General features: G+C 40.7%; 1 protein-coding gene across 3 annotated transcripts in view; it reads right to left on the bottom strand.

Annotated features, from left to right (window-relative positions):
• SYNE1 (spectrin repeat containing nuclear envelope protein 1) overlaps positions 1 to 18,211 on the bottom strand; it is a 535,576-nt gene that overhangs the window by 151,033 nt on the left and 366,332 nt on the right. For all 3 annotated transcript variants that reach the window (XM_059714126.1, XM_059714134.1, XM_059714130.1), the window contains 6 exons: positions 17,198 to 17,383; positions 15,954 to 16,076; positions 11,227 to 11,409; positions 8,271 to 8,414; positions 1,427 to 1,621; positions 149 to 289 (listed from right to left, as the gene is read on the bottom strand). In XM_059714126.1, the coding sequence (XP_059570109.1) occupies positions 149 to 289; positions 1,427 to 1,621; positions 8,271 to 8,414; positions 11,227 to 11,409; positions 15,954 to 16,076; positions 17,198 to 17,383 (972 nt within the window). The remainder of the gene's footprint in view (positions 1 to 148; positions 290 to 1,426; positions 1,622 to 8,270; positions 8,415 to 11,226; positions 11,410 to 15,953; positions 16,077 to 17,197; positions 17,384 to 18,211) is intronic.

Below are 18,211 nucleotides of genomic sequence, written 5' to 3' on the forward strand. Positions count from 1 at the left end.
CCCTAAGTTGTGTGTATACTATTTCATGTAAATCAGCCTAAAGTTTCTAAAATAGGGGGAAAAAACCCAATAATAAAAAAAGAGTACACAGGATGGGATCATGCATCCTTCTGAGGTAACAAATGAATGAACGACAAGAGGGGGGTACCTGGTTAACAGAAGCATCTGTATTAGCCACAGGTGAAGGAGAACGACAGGCAGGTGGAGAAGAAATCTCACTGTTGGTTCCCTCCTCCCCAGACTCCTCAGTGACAGGTGAGAGTAGTGTGTGACAGCGACCAGCAGTCATCTGTCACAGGAAAGGCAGCCCCAAAGGACAGGAAGAAGATCAGTCAATTATCTCCACATCAGTTTGGATAAGATGTAGACCAAAAGAAAATTTTAATTTGTGCTTAAGGTTGGAGTTGTCAACTTAAAAACCCCTGCTTCCTCCAGGCCCTGTAAAGCTTAATACTACTAGTTCAGAAAACTGATATACTAGCACTTGATATTTTCATGTGAAGATGTAGGTTCTTTCCTGTATTCTAGGGAATTTAAAATATTTTTAGAGTCAGCACATTAATAAATTAGAGGTAGGACGCATGTCAGCTGGTACGATACACAATGAATTTGAAGCAACTGCTTCTAGCTACAGCTACAGCACTCAATATTTTGTATTTTGGGTCTGGTTAAATAAGGAAATGAAAGCTGCAGAATAGAATTAGATCCAGTTATTTAAAAAAAGATAAAAAATAAAAACACCTTGCAATCATACCATTTTCATTTTAGCTTTTTCTAAGATCTCAAGATACTGACAAATCCTGAAGTCCCCACTATGTTGTTAGTCAGACAAAGCTCCCACTGCTTTCACTCAGACTTCAGTGGGAGTTTAGTTAGCATGAAGACTGAGCTAAATAAGATCTCTAGTGCATTCCATACTCTATATATTGAGCCAGCTTTTATTTCCATGTATACCTGCTAGGACATAGTAATAATAATATTGATTACTGTAGTATATTCAATCAAAACTCTTTCACAAAGGGATTTCTGGATTATAAAAGCTTGTATAACACAAGGTGTTATAGAATATTTTTGCTTGTTTTTTCCCAATTTTGCCATTCAGTTCAATAGCTGAATATTCAAGTTGTTATATTTAGAAAAAAAACAATAACACTCAGCATACATGCTCAAATGTCTCCTTTTCATTTTATCAGACTGATTTTTGTCATTCTTGTAAATAATTTTATCCCATATCTGTTCATTAGGAGAGCTGATGCTCAAATGCAATAATTCATAGTTGCAGCTAATGCTACTAAGCACTACCCTGATATACCAGTGAAACGAAGCATACAATGTGAGCTGTGGCAACTGGCTGCTGTGCAGGGTTGCAGTGATGCAAAAGAGAGCAGTACTTGATAAACTGTAATGACATCAGTTCAGTTCTTACCATAACCACAGAGGGGTGAGCTGAATGGGCTGGGAGGAGTTCTGAGTCCAGCTCCTCCATTCCTTCTGAAAGCCCTTCCACTTCTGTTACGGTCAACAGCATAGTGGCATGCTTGGCTTTCATTGTCAGCATCTTGCACTTGGAATTCAGCGATGCTATCTGCTCCTGATATCCTTTGATCTTGTGTGCCAGGTCCTGAGAACACATTTTTTTTAATGTGGGTCAGATACAGCAAATAAAGGCCATAGGACTAGTAGCAATTCTGCTTCCTTTGGGTAGGCAAACTACCCTTTCTGAGGTCAGCCAATAAAAACACAGCTCTGTGTCTCAGAAACCCGACATCAGCAACAGCACTAGCTGAAAGGCAGGATGTTGATTGTAGAAGAGAACAAGTCAGGCTGCATCTCACTGCACAGCTAAACCACAAAGCAAAGAGCTATGCGGTGAAACCGGAAAAGTGCTGAAAGCCTCTCTGTGTGATACTGAGAAAAGGGCAGAATACGTCATTTTCACATACAATTTCTAACCTGAAACAAATTCCTTGTGCTCCATCTTAAAGCTGAGAAAAGGCAAATTCTTCTTTTTTTTTTTTTTTTTGGTTAAGAAAACAAGATGAAAATCCCCAGATGGTGCATGCCATGGAAATGAAGTCATGTGATGAGTGGAACTGTAAAAAATGCAACACTCAGCTCTCAAAAGAGTGAATACAATAAGCAGTGTACACAGTAGCACACAATGCTTGAATAAGGTAAAATATATGCTGGATCAGTCCTGCTCATAACCCAGGATTGTGAATAGGGAGCTGGATATGTTATACTTCTCACCTGTAAAATCACAGATTTCTTTTTCTATTATTTTTGGTTTTGATTAGGTATTCAAAGCCAAAATCTGAACCAGACACAGTAATGCTTCTAACTTAAGATGAATCAGGAAATTTGGTTCAAAACAGAATTAACCAAAAGCCACTGCTTTCCTATGATTGTGGCTCTACTCAGTGGATTTATTCAATCAATGTTTGATAACTGATTTCTATGGCTGGTTACCAACAACACTATAAAATACCAAGGCAAGAAGAAAGACCCAAAACTAAATGTGCCTAGGGAATAAATTACTTTCTTAATCTTAGGGCTGCTCCTGAGAGACCAAAGGATGCACCTGGTGTGGGGAAGTTTTCACGAGCTGCAACATGCACAGTACTTTTTTTATATATAAATACAGAAGTTCATTGCTCAGAAATGTGAGCTGCAGCAACTAGTTCCAGTGTAGGGTTACAGTGATGCAAAAAAGAGCAGTCCTTGATAAATACTAATAACACCAGTTCAGTCCAACAATTTTCAGAATACTAAATTCACATAAAAAGATCACTGGGGATGTTCACACTTGTGCTAGTGGTGTTATCCCTGGAGACTCAATAACATAGCAGAACAATGATTTACAGCAGTGGTTTTCAACCTGTGCCTGGACTATGCTCAAGGGGTCAATGAAAAATGACTATGATCAATGAAAAGTATGTGAATTCCCACACTTACAATTCAAAGGGGTCCACACCTCCATTTGAAATTTTTTAGGTTTCCGCAAATGAAAAAAAGTTGAAAACCACTGTTTTACAGAGTTAAAATTCTATTTTCAGAAGTATGCCTGATGTATCTGCAATCTCTCTTTCATACAAGTATTTTTATTTTGATGTCCTTAAATTTTTCAATTGCTGACTCAAACAGAAGAGACAGGAGACATGGCAATGTTTTTGTAAAGTGGGAGTACCATTGTCTTTAATATTTCAGAACCACGAAGTCCAATGAAAAATCTGTCTCCTTCACTTTTTGCAATGTCCAAAATAACCTTCTTTTCAACATTACTCTGCGCATACCAGCAACACTTAAATATTAATAAGAAAAATATTAAATAATAGCTACAAGTCCTAATAGACTAACAGTACCTAACATTCTGAAAAAGTGAAGTAGGTAAGGTTACTGCAACCCAAGCCCAGGTATAATTACATAAAGGTTCATTAAATGAGTTACTCAACATCTAAATGGAAGGATTTTCATATCGGAGTAAGGGCTATATAATGACACATACTTATAGGTTAGGTAGGGTGAGCAGCTCTCTGACCTGGACTGGCTTTTTGTTGGTATTTGGCTCACCATACACCAGACCCTGTCAGATGCCAGCAACAAAAGTCAGTCTCCTATTTCATCTAGGAAGCTGAGCAAAGCCTCTGACATTAAGCAATTGGCTTTGGAATAAACACTTCATTAGATCAAACAAATCATGCTCTACTGGCCCTTAAATAGTTACTTGCTCCATTGCTGGGACAGTATGGCTGTGTCCAGACAAGCAAAGATGTTTGGTTCCCCAGGGACAAGTAGCAGCAGCACATCTTGCACTGCAGCTACTTGTTCCTGGGGAACGTCTGTGCCACGTGTGCTTTGGCATGCAGCAGGTTACTCCAGAGGTGGTAGGGGAGGCTGGGGCCAGCACTGTGCTGGCCTCAGCAGCCTGACCTGGGGTCCTGGGGGCCTTTGGGGCTGCAGCAGCAGTGATCGTGCTGGGTGGAGCCTGGCTGACAGCTACACAACAGCTCTGGGCGGCCCAGTTCCCCTTTTCAGCTGCACACACTGCCCATGTGTGTGCTGCTCCAGTTTTTATTACGTGGGAATAAAAAACCAGAGCAGAGCGCACATGGACAGCATGCCCTTGCAGCACAGAGAACACCTGACTGTTCAGTATGTGGCACTGCAGACGTGTTTGCAGCACCACATACCGCACAGTTGCGCTCGTCTAGACATGCCCTGTGTGTGGCAACTTAAGGTTCAGCTTAGGTACCATTTCAGGGATTCAGCAGAAACTCCATTACAATTCCATACACTCAATGTTAGATTCTAATGCCATCACCATTTACAGGATCCAGAAACACTTGCATAGCATGTTGGATATAAAACATCCAAGTATAAGGTCCATCCCAAAGCCAGACAGCTCAAACTAGTGCAGTTGGGGCATGCCAATGTCTGCATTCAACAGTGAACCAGGACTGATGCGCCCACCATCATGACTAGCCTCCTTTGGTTCCCTGACCTGAATGCCTACATACCCACTCCTAGCTGGACCGATAGGGAACAGCCTTTAGCACGAGCCTGGGCTGAGCCAGTAACTTGTGCCCTGGATTCACAGGAACATACCTTAATCTCTCCATCACCACACTCTCTGCATGTGTCCTCTCAATTGAGAAAATTACAAGTAAAACAGGACTAAATATCCAATTGGTTAAAGGAAGCTTAGGAGGGAAAAGGAAAAAAAAACAAGAGGAAGCTTGTCCAACAGTTTTAAGGGGGCCTGATTTTTTTTAGTGGACATGCCAGAAAGTACACCTAAGTTCTTTTTTGTAGGTGTTACTCAACAAAAGAATGCTTGGTCTGGGTGGCATTTGGTTCCTGTTTTATGTTGCTATGGTAGATAGGTAGGATAGCTGCATACATCCTAGAGTCATTAGATGTATCCTTATATTTCATGTCACAAAAGTGCAATGCAATGTGATAACACCCTGACAGAATATGAATGAGGTATATTGCAATCCTACATCATAACTGGAGACACACGAAATATCCTGCAAGTTGCAGTATATCCACCAAAAGCATGATGATTTCAGAAACAAAAGGATGGGTGGCCATGTTATCATGTGCAAGTCTGGAAAATCAAAGTGCTAGAAACATTTTTGGATGGAATGATGCTGTGTGACTTACGTTTATTTATTTTAGATTTATATACCACCCTATCCAAAGATAGCTCAGTATGACTTACAATAAAAACAAAAAGGTATGAAATAAAAAAAAAATGCCCCAAACAATACCTCGAGACCATAAAAACTATAAGCACCTATATATAGTTAAAACCTCTGGCTGTTCTGCATTAAGCTTATATGTAGGGTTACTGCAAAATTTCTGAACTATAGGACAGCACTGCCTTTCTATTTTCCTCCATTTGATATTCCAAATACAGCTCCTATAAGTGTAGGAACAGATGTTGCATTTGTACCTGGACAAGTTGTGCCTGTGTTTCCCAAAACAGAAATATCCTGGGATTGGCCTGCACATACATGGAACTTGTAATCAGGGCTTAGGGAGACGCTGCATGTACTGCTGCTTTTCTGCCATTGATTCAATGATTGAATCACAATACAGACATTCAGATGCACTTTGCAAAGTCCTGGGATAAACTATTAATAATTCTTATCCTGTGAACCTTTTTAGGATTTACCTCAGGACAAGGAGGTTTGAACAACTGCACTGTGTTCTGCAGTATAGTGGTTTATTCCAGGAAAAATGTGAAGTCTGTTTGTATCCTATGTCCCCCTTAAACCTTGACCCAAATGAATGAATGAATGAAGCCCAATAAACTTCACACAAATGTCCAATACGCCTTGTTTCCACTTTGCATCTGCACTCTGCCATGAACTCAAGCAAGTAAATGTATAAGGCCATAAAAATGGGTATCAAATCCAAGTCCATTTAGAACTGCTCCCTTGAGATCTTTCAAACATATTCCATAAGAAAGATTTATTTTATTTTATTCTATTTAACATAATGTGAAGTTTGTATTTCCTACCATCATGGCTGCAAACTCAGAGTAACTGGGCCTTTGACAGAAAAATAAGCTGTGGCTTGAGTAGGTGGCGCTCACATCCTGAAATGTGGGGGAACTTGAAGGTCTGTGACATAGTCCTTTTGCAGTTGCTAATTTTAATATAAAAACTGGAATAGAAACTACTGCCTCTATTTGCCTTAGTGCTGTCTCCCTGTAGAGACTTCTCCTGGCTACTGTACTGATAGAAGCATGTGTCCAGTGAACCCTGCACCTCTCCTACTGCTTTCCTGTGCACTGATGTTTTTATATCTGTCCTCTAATTCAGTAATGACCCACCAACCCAGCCGATCAGTTTACACACAATATCCCATCTCTGTATAGGGTTTCTGTGCAGACTTCCTCAGCATTGTTGAAGTCCTTCTTCTACAATGGAATGCAGAGATTTTAATCAAATGTCTTGTTCTGTATTTATGTCCTAAACAGATTCTGTGGCAAATGTGACAGATAATAAATTACATGGCATGGGAGAGAGGGAGGTGCTATTTCAAGAGCGGTAAATTAAACCTGTCTTTTGAAATTAAAGATATGTTGCCATCTAGTGTCAAGAATGATTCAAGGGTGAGCCATTGGCAAAACAGCCATCTAAATGCATGAGATAGAACAACATAAAGGGAACAGAGTTGGGATTTGGGAATCCAAGAGTCAGCCTAGTGGCACGGGACCCTCCACACAAACTGTCCTACCTCATGTGATCTTTCAAGATCCATGGAGGGGAAAGCCCAGCAGCTCATTCCAGTAAGAGCAAAGTTTTGCCCCATGACACAATGATTTGATTAGAACATTACAAAAATCTTCCTGCTACGTTTTTAGCGCTAGGTCAATAAACTTGGCAAGGAGAAACCTTTGAAATACTTGGAGTACCATGTGTGGAATAACATTTGGAACTATATTACAAATGGGAAGCTGCTGAGAAAGACATCTTCCCTGCTAAGCTAGCTTTTGAGGACCCCTAAAACATTGCTTCGTGACTGTAATGGGGCCCCTACCTTATCACTGAAGGAGAGTGGGAGCCAGGTATCAGCTGGACAAATTGACAGTGGCAGCCCCTTGCATAAAATGGCCACCTGCCCTTGGTGCAGCCAGCACAGTGAAGCCAATGGCTGACATGCCTAGGATGGAAGTAGTAGGTCAGGTGACCCAGAGAGAGACATATGAGCCCAGGACCTGAGACAAGATGGGGCAGGCTGGTCCTACAGGTTGCAAGAAGCAGAGCTCCGTGGAGGAGAGGGGCCTGACTGGACAAGGTGGAAGGACTCCAGACTGCAGAAAGTCCCTGTACCATCAGGCACCTGAAGTTAGGTATTTTGAATCTTAAAGTCATAGAATCATAGAAAATTAGGGTTCAAAGGGACCTCAGGAGGTAATGTAGTCCAACCCCCTACTCAAAGCAGGATCACCCCTAACTAGATCATTCCAGCCAGGGGCTTTGTCAAGCCAAACCTTCAAGGATGGAGATTCCACCGCTCTCTAGGTAACCTGTTCCAGCGCTTCACCACCCTCCTAGTGAGAATTTTTCCCCTAATATCCAACCTAAACTTTCCTTGCTGCAGGTTGAGACAATTGCTCCTTGCTATGTCATCTGCCACCACTGAGACCTCCACACCTTGTATTGTAGCTTGTTGCCACAGTGTAGTGTTAACCCAGGGTGGGGAACTGTTTGTTTGGAAGCAGATGCTTATACTTTTTCATTTGTATTTAAACACTGGAGGACTGAGTTGTGGCTGTTGTGGGCAGAGGAGGCCACCAAGAAGGGTGCTAGAGCACTCCTCTGGTCCTAGATCCTTTGAAGGGGGGAAGCACTGCTGTTAGCAGAAGGACTGTGGTGTCAGACAGCAAAGACTGGGGGGGCTGAAGGGCCCAGAGCTTGCAAAAGTAAAACTGGGGGTGGAGGGGCCCCATAACCTATGGTCCTGAGACTGTGGACCTCAGGTGGAGGGGTGCAGCCAGTGGGCCAAGGCGTGGGGGCCTCAGTCCAGACAAGGGCCTAAGGACAAAGCAAAAGGGCTTATCCCAATATAACATCAAAACATGGCAGGTGAGACAACAGGGTGGGGACCCAGGAAGGCCAGAGCAGGTGAGCAAGGTGGGACCCAGACAGCTGCCAGGGGGTAACTTTGCTAACCCAGCTACGGACCTGCTCCAATGACCCAAAAATAACCTAAGCTAATCAAGAGATGCACAACATTTCAGCTGCACTTTTTACCTCATGGCATGAAATCTGGGCTTGAAGTTCCTGGATGTTACTAGTTGCAACAGGTTTGTCTTCAATCTCACGATGAGCACTCTCTATCATTTGCTGCAAATGTTTCATTTCTTGTTCGTATTGCTCATACTGTACCACTGCTTCCTAGATAGAGAGGAGAGAGGGATAAGTATGCAGTGAAAATAAAATACTTGCTTGTTCATTCCATTACACTGCCACTCCCCTAAGCTTGAACAGACATCTATTGGAAGGACAAGCTATGAACAGAAAGCACAAGATTCTATCTGCACACTTTAAGACTGATTTTACTCCAAAACAGGGCTATAAAAATGACAATAAAAGTTCCACGGTTTTTTGTTTTTTTTTAATACTCCCATATCAAATTGGCTTATTTTAAAAATCAAGAAGTTCTTTAACTATGTTCTTCCTCTGCACCCCATTAATTTAGGGCTTGAAAATAAACTTGTTTTCTTGCCTGGGATTACGATTTAACAGGCAAGTCTGCCTGTGACACACAGGATGGCAGAGCTTGTTTTCAAAGCTCTGTTGGCTTTGAAGTACTAACCATTGTGAAAGCTTGATTTTCACTGTTGTACGCAGATACAAGCTAAGCAAGAAAGGCCTGTATCTGTACGTTACAGTTTTCTCAGTTAACAGGAGAGAAGTTGTTAAATACAGAAAGATGAGTTTCATTTCCACCTCTTCCACAGACTTGTATGATGCAGGGGAGATGGGTGTTAATTTAACTGCTGTATGCCTCAGTTATCCCATCCATTTTATGGGATAAACTCCAGGACTTAACTCCAGGACTTCTGTGAGATTGAGTTAATGTTTGTAGTGCCCAATACAGCCTTCAAATGCAAGGTACCATATAAATAAAAATTGTTTTTAGCGTGAATACTGCAACGCTTTAATGGTTATATTTAAATAATAAATATTTTCTGGTGAAATATTTTTGTAAAAATAAGGGAATGAACAGCTTAAGTAGTTTCCTCTGGTAATAACGACTCCAGTTTTGTCGGTGGCAACAGTTCTTTGATTCAAGGATGGTCTCTACTACGGCTCATTCATGGGTTTTGAGGTAACTTAAAAGTCCAAATCCTTGAGCCCCTGACCCATTGGCAAAAGTTGCAAGTCTTTTGCAGGGGGAGTAGGCTGTAGGCCAGGGTTTCTCTCCTTTTCCTTTCTCTGTTCTCTCCTCTTTGCTTTGAGGGCAAGCCACTTTACCTCAAAATGGCCTACCACTTGGTTGAGGAAGCCACTTTACCTCAAAATGGGCTGCCACTTGGTTGAGGTTGTGTTGCCATTGGCATCAATCTGCAGCCACCTCCTTCCAGCTCTTGATGTCAGCATCCATTTTCTTTAGGTATGCCTTTAATGTGTCCTTGTAGTATTTCTTCTGACTGCAAGATTTCAAGCTGTTGCTAATCTGGGAGTAGAGCACTTGTTTTGGGAGTCAAGAGTCAGGAATCCACACACAATGTCCAGTTCAGCAAAGTTGGTGCTTGAGGATCACTGACTCAATGCTGGTAACATTGGCTTCAGCACGGATGCTGGCATTTCTGTACTGATCTTCGCATTTGACATGGAGGATTTTCTGGAGACATCATTGATGATACATCAGGTTGAATAAGATAATCATAATATTCTTGGGAAAATAAGGCAGAAAGCCTCAGAGGTCACCTTTTCTACTCTACTGTCAATGACAAATTGCTGTGTAAAGTACAATCAAGAGTTTTATCTAGTCTGTTCTCACTTTACTCCAAATATGGCATTTCTATCTTTGCACGCAATAGATTTTTCAAAGGTAACTACTGATTTAGCTGCACAATTCTTGTTATTTGCAATGGGAACTGTGCAGATACATCCAATAGTTGGCTTTGAAAATCTCACCGATCATATATAAGCAGCAATGACAAAGTGTAACAAGAGGATGGATCCTGGTGCTAAAAGAGTTGAAGCAAAACAAGAGAGTTCTTTTGGACAATTCATTTGGGAATATTATAAATGGCAAGGAACTGAATAACTTGAAAATGTTTATGCATGAGGTCTTAATATGAGCTACGAATAGAGAAAATCTCAAAACATGTTGGAAAGATGATAAAGCAGATTTTCAACAGCAATTGCTGGAGCCTTTGGGTTGCAATGAGCAGCCTCAGGCACCATATCCACCATAGCTTCAATCTTGCTGACATCCATGGTTTTATCTCGAGTCTAACAATATTTGTCTTTTTATTCTAAGTCTCAACACCTGGAGTGAAGAATTTTTAGGACAGTCTCACATTTCATTTTCAATAAACAAAGAATGAAAAAAATCTAGTTTCCTTTTCTGTAAAGAAAGTCTTGGAAATGTGACCTAAATGCATGCTAGGTGCCTTAAAAAACAGAGAGCAAATACAAGGAGCCTTGAATTAAAAACACTTCACCTTTTTTATGCCAATATCATGATTTTTCTAACATGCAGTATTTGCATGCTTAGAGTTGATAACACTGTAGATGCCTCAGTAATAAGACTAGGAAAAAGACAGCTATAGCCCCCTCAGTCTTCTCATCTCACAAGAACGACACTTTTAACTGCACTTGAAACAAAATTTTTATTTTTCAGTAAATGGTCTGGTTGAAGCCAGATTAAGTCATGGAAATGAATGAAAGATGAAGGAGAAGGGCAAACAACTATACCTGAGACTTTTTTGGAAATGAAAATGAAATAAAAATTGTATATTGAAGATTTTTTAAACTTTTTTTGAGAACTGAAGCAGAGTATCCTGAAAGTAAATTGATAATGTACTTAAAAAGCCCATAAACATTGAAATGTGTAAAATATAATAGGTTAACATCTTAATGTGTTCAGGCAAAAAGTAGCTCCAGAGAAGGAAAGCATGAATCAATCTGCAAGAGTGGACACTACTTCTACTAGTATGACACTTTTTCAAACCCAACCTTATTTTACACTTGCCTGCATTATATTGCACTGCTGGATGGCTGTGTGCTGCAAACGGCTTGCTTCCTCCTGAAGCCTAAGGGCAGTGTGACATATTGGCAGACTGGTTACCACTTCTTCAGGCATCCTTAAGGCACTCTGACAGACCTGTACTGCATGCACTTTTGGCTTCAGTGTCTCCATTTCAGACAGTAAATGCTAGGAATAAAATTGGTGCCACACTATGTCAGCTTCTTGAGAACTCCAATAGCATTTCACAAAGTAAGGTATAAACAACCCCGAGATCAATTAATAGAATAATCAAAGGATGGATTGCTCTGTTGTTAAATAAAGTTTAATCAGAACATGCCCAATGTAGAGTTGCTTTTGTATTATAGGTAAATATTATTTTTTATTCTTAATCAAACAAAGGGCACTTTAGCTTTTGAATTTAAATAAAAATGATCACGTAACAAGTCTTTTAAACAAAACAATGCCTGTTTATATGACTTCAGTTTGAAATATTTTTTAAAGAAAAACATAGCAGCACATTTTAAAAAGGAACATTGCTCATAAGCAGTGTTTATTTGTGCTCATAATCCTCCTTTGAAAATATAAAATTGTCACTGAGAACATTATTTACAATTCAATAAGCAATCAAATGGAACATAATGCAGCCCCATAAAGATCCTTCCCTTGAATTAGCACCCTCTGGTCTCCTTTGTTTATTTAGCCTCTCTTCAATCTCTTTTCTTTCCATAAGACATGTGCCTCACTGCCATTCGTATTCATGAGAAGAGCATATGTGCAGTGATAGGAGCAGACTGGGCCTACTTTCTTTTTATGGCTACTGAGTTCACTGAACTCTGAATACAAAAAGAAATGCCTGGGTGAAGACAGGGGTATTCACAAATTCAGACTAAATTTTAAAAACAGGAAGCTGAATCCTCAGGAAAATCCATGTGATAGTGAGAGAAGCAGACTGGCTCTTTTTTTCTCTAGTTGTGCCTACAAGGTTACTGCACTGGAAATAAGGTAGTGGATCTTAGGGTTGGAAGGCTGGTCTGAGGGTTCAGCTACTCCAACTTCTACCACAGATGCAGCATGTGTTGTTCCTAGACCATTCCAGACAGATGCCTTTCTAGCTTCTTGAAAACCTCCAAAGAAGTAGATTTCATGAATTCCCTTGACCACTTATTTTATTGTCCTACTGCTCTTACAGTTAGGAAGTTCTTCCTGATGTTTAATATAAATCTGCTTTGCTGCTGCTTAATTTCACTGCCTTGTACCTTGCTCTCTGTAGCAAGGAAGAACAGTTCTCACGCTCCTTTATGACAGTTTTTTATATGAAAGCTACTATAATATCCTTCCTTAATCTCCTTGGTTCTAGATTAAACATACCCAGCTCTCAAACTTTCTTTATACAGCTTGCATTCCAAACTCCTCCTCATCTTTGTTGCTTGCTTTTAGATCCCTCTCTAGTTTCTCTACAAGCTTTTGAAAATGTGGGGCCTAAAAGTGGACACAATACTCCAGCTGAGACCTAACCAGTGTTCCGTAAAGATGTAGTCCCGTGCCTTGCATACAATACTTTTGTAAATGCTGTTCAAACTGCATTTTTTTTTTGACTGCATACTATTGCTGGCTCATTTGCAGTCTCTGATCCACTGAGATCATCAGATACACCTTAGTAGCACTATTGCCTAACCAGTTATCCCCCATTTCATATTTGCACATTTGTTTTTCTTCCATAGGTCTAATGCCTTACATTTCTTTTCACAATTTCACTTTGTTGACTGTAGTCCAGTTCTTTAATGTTTCAAGATCACTTCACTCAAAATTGTAATCCTAGCCTCTAAAGTGCCAGGGGCATGACCAAAAGAAAAGCAAAATTCTACAACTCTTGGTTCAGAGATACCTTTTATTAGACCAACTAAGAAATCACAAAAGTTATCTTTTTCTGCAAGCTTTCAGGCACACATGCCCTTCCTCAGGCTCAGGGAAATATTAAAGATGGTAAAAAGTCCCAATAGGTAGAAAATAAACTTCATTTTTGCACAGAGGAAGCTGAAGGTAGAAGTCTGTTCCCAGGATGTCAGAGCTTGAGCCGAACGGGTCACAACCAAGGGGGTCAGAAAGGGTCCTACCTAAAGTCCTGAGTCAGGGGATGAGGAAGCAGGCACATCAAGAAGCCAAAGGCTGTAACAGACAGAAATGGGTGGCCACTGAGGTAGAGGTATGAGACTGGGGAATCTGGAGCAGGAAGCAGGGAACCACACCAGAGTCCAGAACAGGCAGCTGTAGCTACAAGGGACCAAATTCAGGTGATTGCTGACAAGTCACAAACCAGAAGGCAGTTGTCAGAAGACTGGAGTGTAGTCAGGAGCAGAGGAAGGGGCAGGTTTGCTAACAGATAAATGTGAAAAGCAAAGAGGTCCAGGCTGGAGTCTAGAACAAATACTCTGTAGGCAGGAACCAGAAACCAATGGACAGAAACTAAGAAAAAACATGAAGTCACAAAGCTAACAAACAGGACCAGGGAACACAAAACTAGAAAAAAGGAGTCAAAAGCCCAGGCCTAGACAGAGACACATTTGTCCTATTGTACAACATACTAGGTACTGAAAGACCTGCTGCTTCCAAGCGTGCAGCCACACCATGCAGGCAACAGGGGACAGCTGGACCTACTTAGGTCACTCAGGTAAACAGGGACTTCTGGGGGCAATTTAGCTTGCCTGCTACCCTGACTCCTGACACAAAGTGTTTTGCATCCCCTCCTGCTTTGCATCTGTAAACCTGATCAAGAAGCTCTTTATTCTTGCATCTGAGTCATTAATAAAAAAGTTTAACAGCTTCCTGTGGTACCCCATTTGCAATCTCCTGCTGTTCTGACATCGACCCATTAATATATACTCCTTGCTTGTGGTTATGCAAATGATTATGTATCCACCGATTTGTAGATCTAACCAGCCCACAGTGCTCTAGTTTACACCTAGGGATGCTATGTGGGAATGGGTCAAAAGAGTAAATACTTTATAACTGTGTTTCTTCCTTTTATGAAGGAGGATAGATAACCTAAAGGTAACTGAGGTACATGCATTTCTTCACCAAATGCCACGTCTGGGCATACACCAGCTCTTGGTCTGAAAGGCCCTGGTACTCTGTATAGGAAAGCTTAATTTTGGAACTGGCATTCAGGGATACTCTGTTTGCTAAGTCAGTCTTCCCCCCAAAAAACATTTCTATTTCTGGTGAGGGGATGTATAATGGGAAGCACACACATTCAGCCTCTGTCTATAAATGCAGGATTTTCTCATATACCGCTCTCTTCCCCTTCTCACCAGGCAACCTGATGGAACCAGGATTTGTCCCATCAAGAATAATCTGAAAACAGCTTCATACTTCATCACTTTTCTTCTATTCTTCAGGTGGTTGAATTTATGGTTCACATATATTTTAAACTGGTGTGCAGAGATTTGGCTCCAAGCACATTAGTTACCAGAAGTTATACAGTTCAATTCACATGCAAAGGTCTGAAATGTATCCTTATCTACATTTGTTGTGGATTTTAATCTTTTTTCAAGATCACAAGAAAAACTCTATTCTATCAGTGTAACCAGCTGATATCTGGTTTGTGTTGATAGAAATAGAGTAGTTCTATATTAGTCTGGATTAATACATTTTAATCGGGCACTTGGAAGGCTTGATTCTGGTTATTCTGCCCATCCAAAGGAAACAGCAAACAGATCTCCATAACAGACCAACTGCAATATAGAAAGCTGCAGTCATCTATGGAGGTAATATAACCTTGGATGTGGACTAGTGGCTTGAAGTTGCAGCAAAATACATTTAGACTGGATATCAGGAAAATCTTTTTGATTGTTAGACCAGGGAGGCAATGGAATCGACTGCCTACAGAAGTTGTGGAATCTCCTTCCTAAGAAGCATGGGCTGTTGGTTGCAATCAAAACTGGGGATTGTTACTGGGGCATGCCAAAGCTCTGATAGGACTAAAACCCAGAGGGGTTCCTGGCTAGAGGGTATTGCCCCTCCACTCAGGGTCAGACTAATCACAATATATGGGGTCAGGAAGGAATTTTACCCCATGGTCAGATTGGTGTGGACTGTGGGTGTTTTTGCCTTTCTCTGTAGCAGGGATTGTGACCCTCTTCCTTGGATCTTAAGTGTATTTTAACAAGCCTTGCAGCAGCAGGACATTCACGACCATTGTCACTCTGCTTTACCTGTGGCAGGTTAGGGTATTATGATTTATGATGTTTGACACGGTTGCCTATGTAGTTTTAATAACAGGCTAGACAAAGGTTTGTTTGGGATGTTTTGGATAGGCATGATCCTGCCTCAGGAATAAGGTTGGTCTAGATGACCTCTGGCAGTCCCATCCAGTGCTACTTTTCCATGATTCTATGAGAAGAATAAGCCATCCATAATAATAAGCATAACATAATAATATAGTAAGCAGGATATAGGCTGGAGGAAAATTTGGGGAACCCAAGCAAATTCAAAAAGACTTGTTGCTAGTCTGCATGCTATCTTCTTCCCCCTTTTCATTCTCTCCAGCCAATATATGTAAGAATCCATGTTGTTCTGTCATGGTAGCCAGAAAGACTTTGGCATAACTGTTTGTTTCTGTTGTTTGAGACGTAAGCAATAAAAGGTCAGGCTGTAGACCAGTATCTTTTTCAGTAGCCGACCTGCAAGTTTACCTGTAATCCAGGCAACACTACATGTCTTAACCCATTTACCTGTCTGTGTGAAAGCTGCTCTTTCAAACTCAAACGCCCAATCTCTGGAGAAGTTAGGGTTGCTTGGGCTTGTTCCAGTGCAGCCTGTAGAGCTTTCACTTCAGCTTCAAGTCTCTTCATATCCTGCAATATATGAAATTCAGATAAGAAAAAAAAAATTATATATAAAGTCTTAGGTCTTAAAATAGTACCCTTTATTGTATTGTAGAACTAATTCACATGTAACGACATATTTAATGAAAACACCAAGTTTGTAACTAAAATTTAAATATTTGTTATTGGTTTAAATATATAATAGTATTAAATCCTAGTATATTAAGTTGGAAAGTGAGAGAGGGCACCAAAATAGAGATGGCACTGACAGTATCCTCTCCAGCTAAAATTTAATCTGGACTCAATTGATGGTCCTCACTTGTGCTATACCCGAGTACAACTATCAGTTTACTGCTAGAGGAATACTATGATGACATGTATTATCGCTTTATGGGTTACAAGTGGTTTACAAACTGCAATGTTTTTGTTACCTACTGTGATTGGCAACTGCAGAACTTCCGCCACATTACTCTATACCTTCACTGAACTAAGGGTCTGTGCTGGGTGAAGGGTCATGATTCAGTTTTAGTTTGAAGCTTCTCTACATTTTCTAGTTACCTGCTACCATTTCTAATCTATATTTCTAATACTCTGGTAGCAGCCACCAGCAGAAGAAATGCTATATTACAGATTTTTTCTGCATTGTTTTTCTGAATTAAAAAAGAAATCTCTGAGCCAATTTCTGGACTTACAAGCAATGATTCACTGTACTTTTGTACATACCTTTTGTGCAAATCCCTCCCATGGGCATACATGAATTAGGGATAACACAAGCGAACTTTAACACTCACTCACATTTAGGGTTTGCACCTGAAAGCACAGACTATGCTTGCATATGCCTGAAAGGGCCTGCATCTGGATACATCTATCTGACAGTGTTGGCCTTGGTACCACGACTGGGATGTGATCCAACTCTCATTCAAATATTTTGAAAAATTCCTCCAGACCTCTCTAGGAAATGGACAGGACTCTTTAGGAGGAAGTTACTGAAAATGGTAGGTATCATTTCAGGGTCATGTCCCAAGATGCCCACTTCATAAATCACAGATGACCTGTGTTCTGAATGCTCCTCAAAATATGATGACAGAAGCCCTGAACTGACACATTTGGTTCCTCAAGCTGCTGGTTAACTAGGAAGGCACTTCATATACCTTGGCTGCATCCTGGAGATTTGGCAGGCGTGCTTTGATAACCTGCTGTAACTCTTCTGTCTGCCGTCCCAGCTCCAACACTTGCTGAGACATTCCTTCAGTACAGTATACACTTGCAAGGTATTCAATCTTTTCACTCATGGCCTCAAGATCATCGTGGATCTCTCCAGATTCTTCAAGCATGGCCTGAATGGAAGAACCATATTAACAGAATAAAACGATATATTTTTTCCCTTCTTCAGTAAAAAATTCAGACCTATGCCAGACTTTAAGAATATCTTTAAGTCCATCCTAATTCTGCAAAGCACTTGAATGCAGACTTACATTTCTGTACCGGACAAAGTTCCTTTGACTTCAAATTGATTTATGCAAGTTCCTACCACCAAACATCTACTTAGGTTTTTCACTTAGCCAACAAAAAATAAGCTGAAGTTACAGATCTGCACATTACGTTGCACAACATATCACTTTGATAGGCATATAATACGTGTCTGATTGGCTGGATATCTGCTACGTGTACTGGACATCCACATACTTGTAGGCAGGGGAGACAGAGTGGTGGTTGGCAGAGTCCTGCCTAAAACATAAACAGACTTCTCAGGAAAGGCCCAAGCTAAACTCTTAACAACACTGCCTGCCCTGCCTTTTTCAGGTTGATTTCTTCTGACAAAGAAGGGCTTCATGGCTATAAGAAAGTGAAGTTTAAACCATTCTGCCCCATTGTCAGTGAATCTGGTCCAAGGCTTATACAAAAGCACATGTTGTTGGGTAAATTCACTTTCCCCAATTGGAACAGACTGGGAAGGACTGATTCCCAACATAATGTGTCATTCCTTTGTTCCTACAAATATCCACTCTATACAGCCACACACAGAGCTCACACTTGCATGGTTAAAGAGACATCAAAATGTTCTAGTAAGAAAAGACATGGAATATTTTGGGAGCAATTAAGCAGCTGTGTTGGTAGAAGAATGAGCTCAAGGTACAGATGAAAGAAGCTTATATCAGCAGGGT

Source organism: Alligator mississippiensis, chromosome 1 (assembly GCF_030867095.1).
Source record: "Alligator mississippiensis isolate rAllMis1 chromosome 1, rAllMis1, whole genome shotgun sequence".
In the NCBI taxonomy this organism is placed as follows: Eukaryota; Metazoa; Chordata; order Crocodylia; family Alligatoridae; genus Alligator; species Alligator mississippiensis.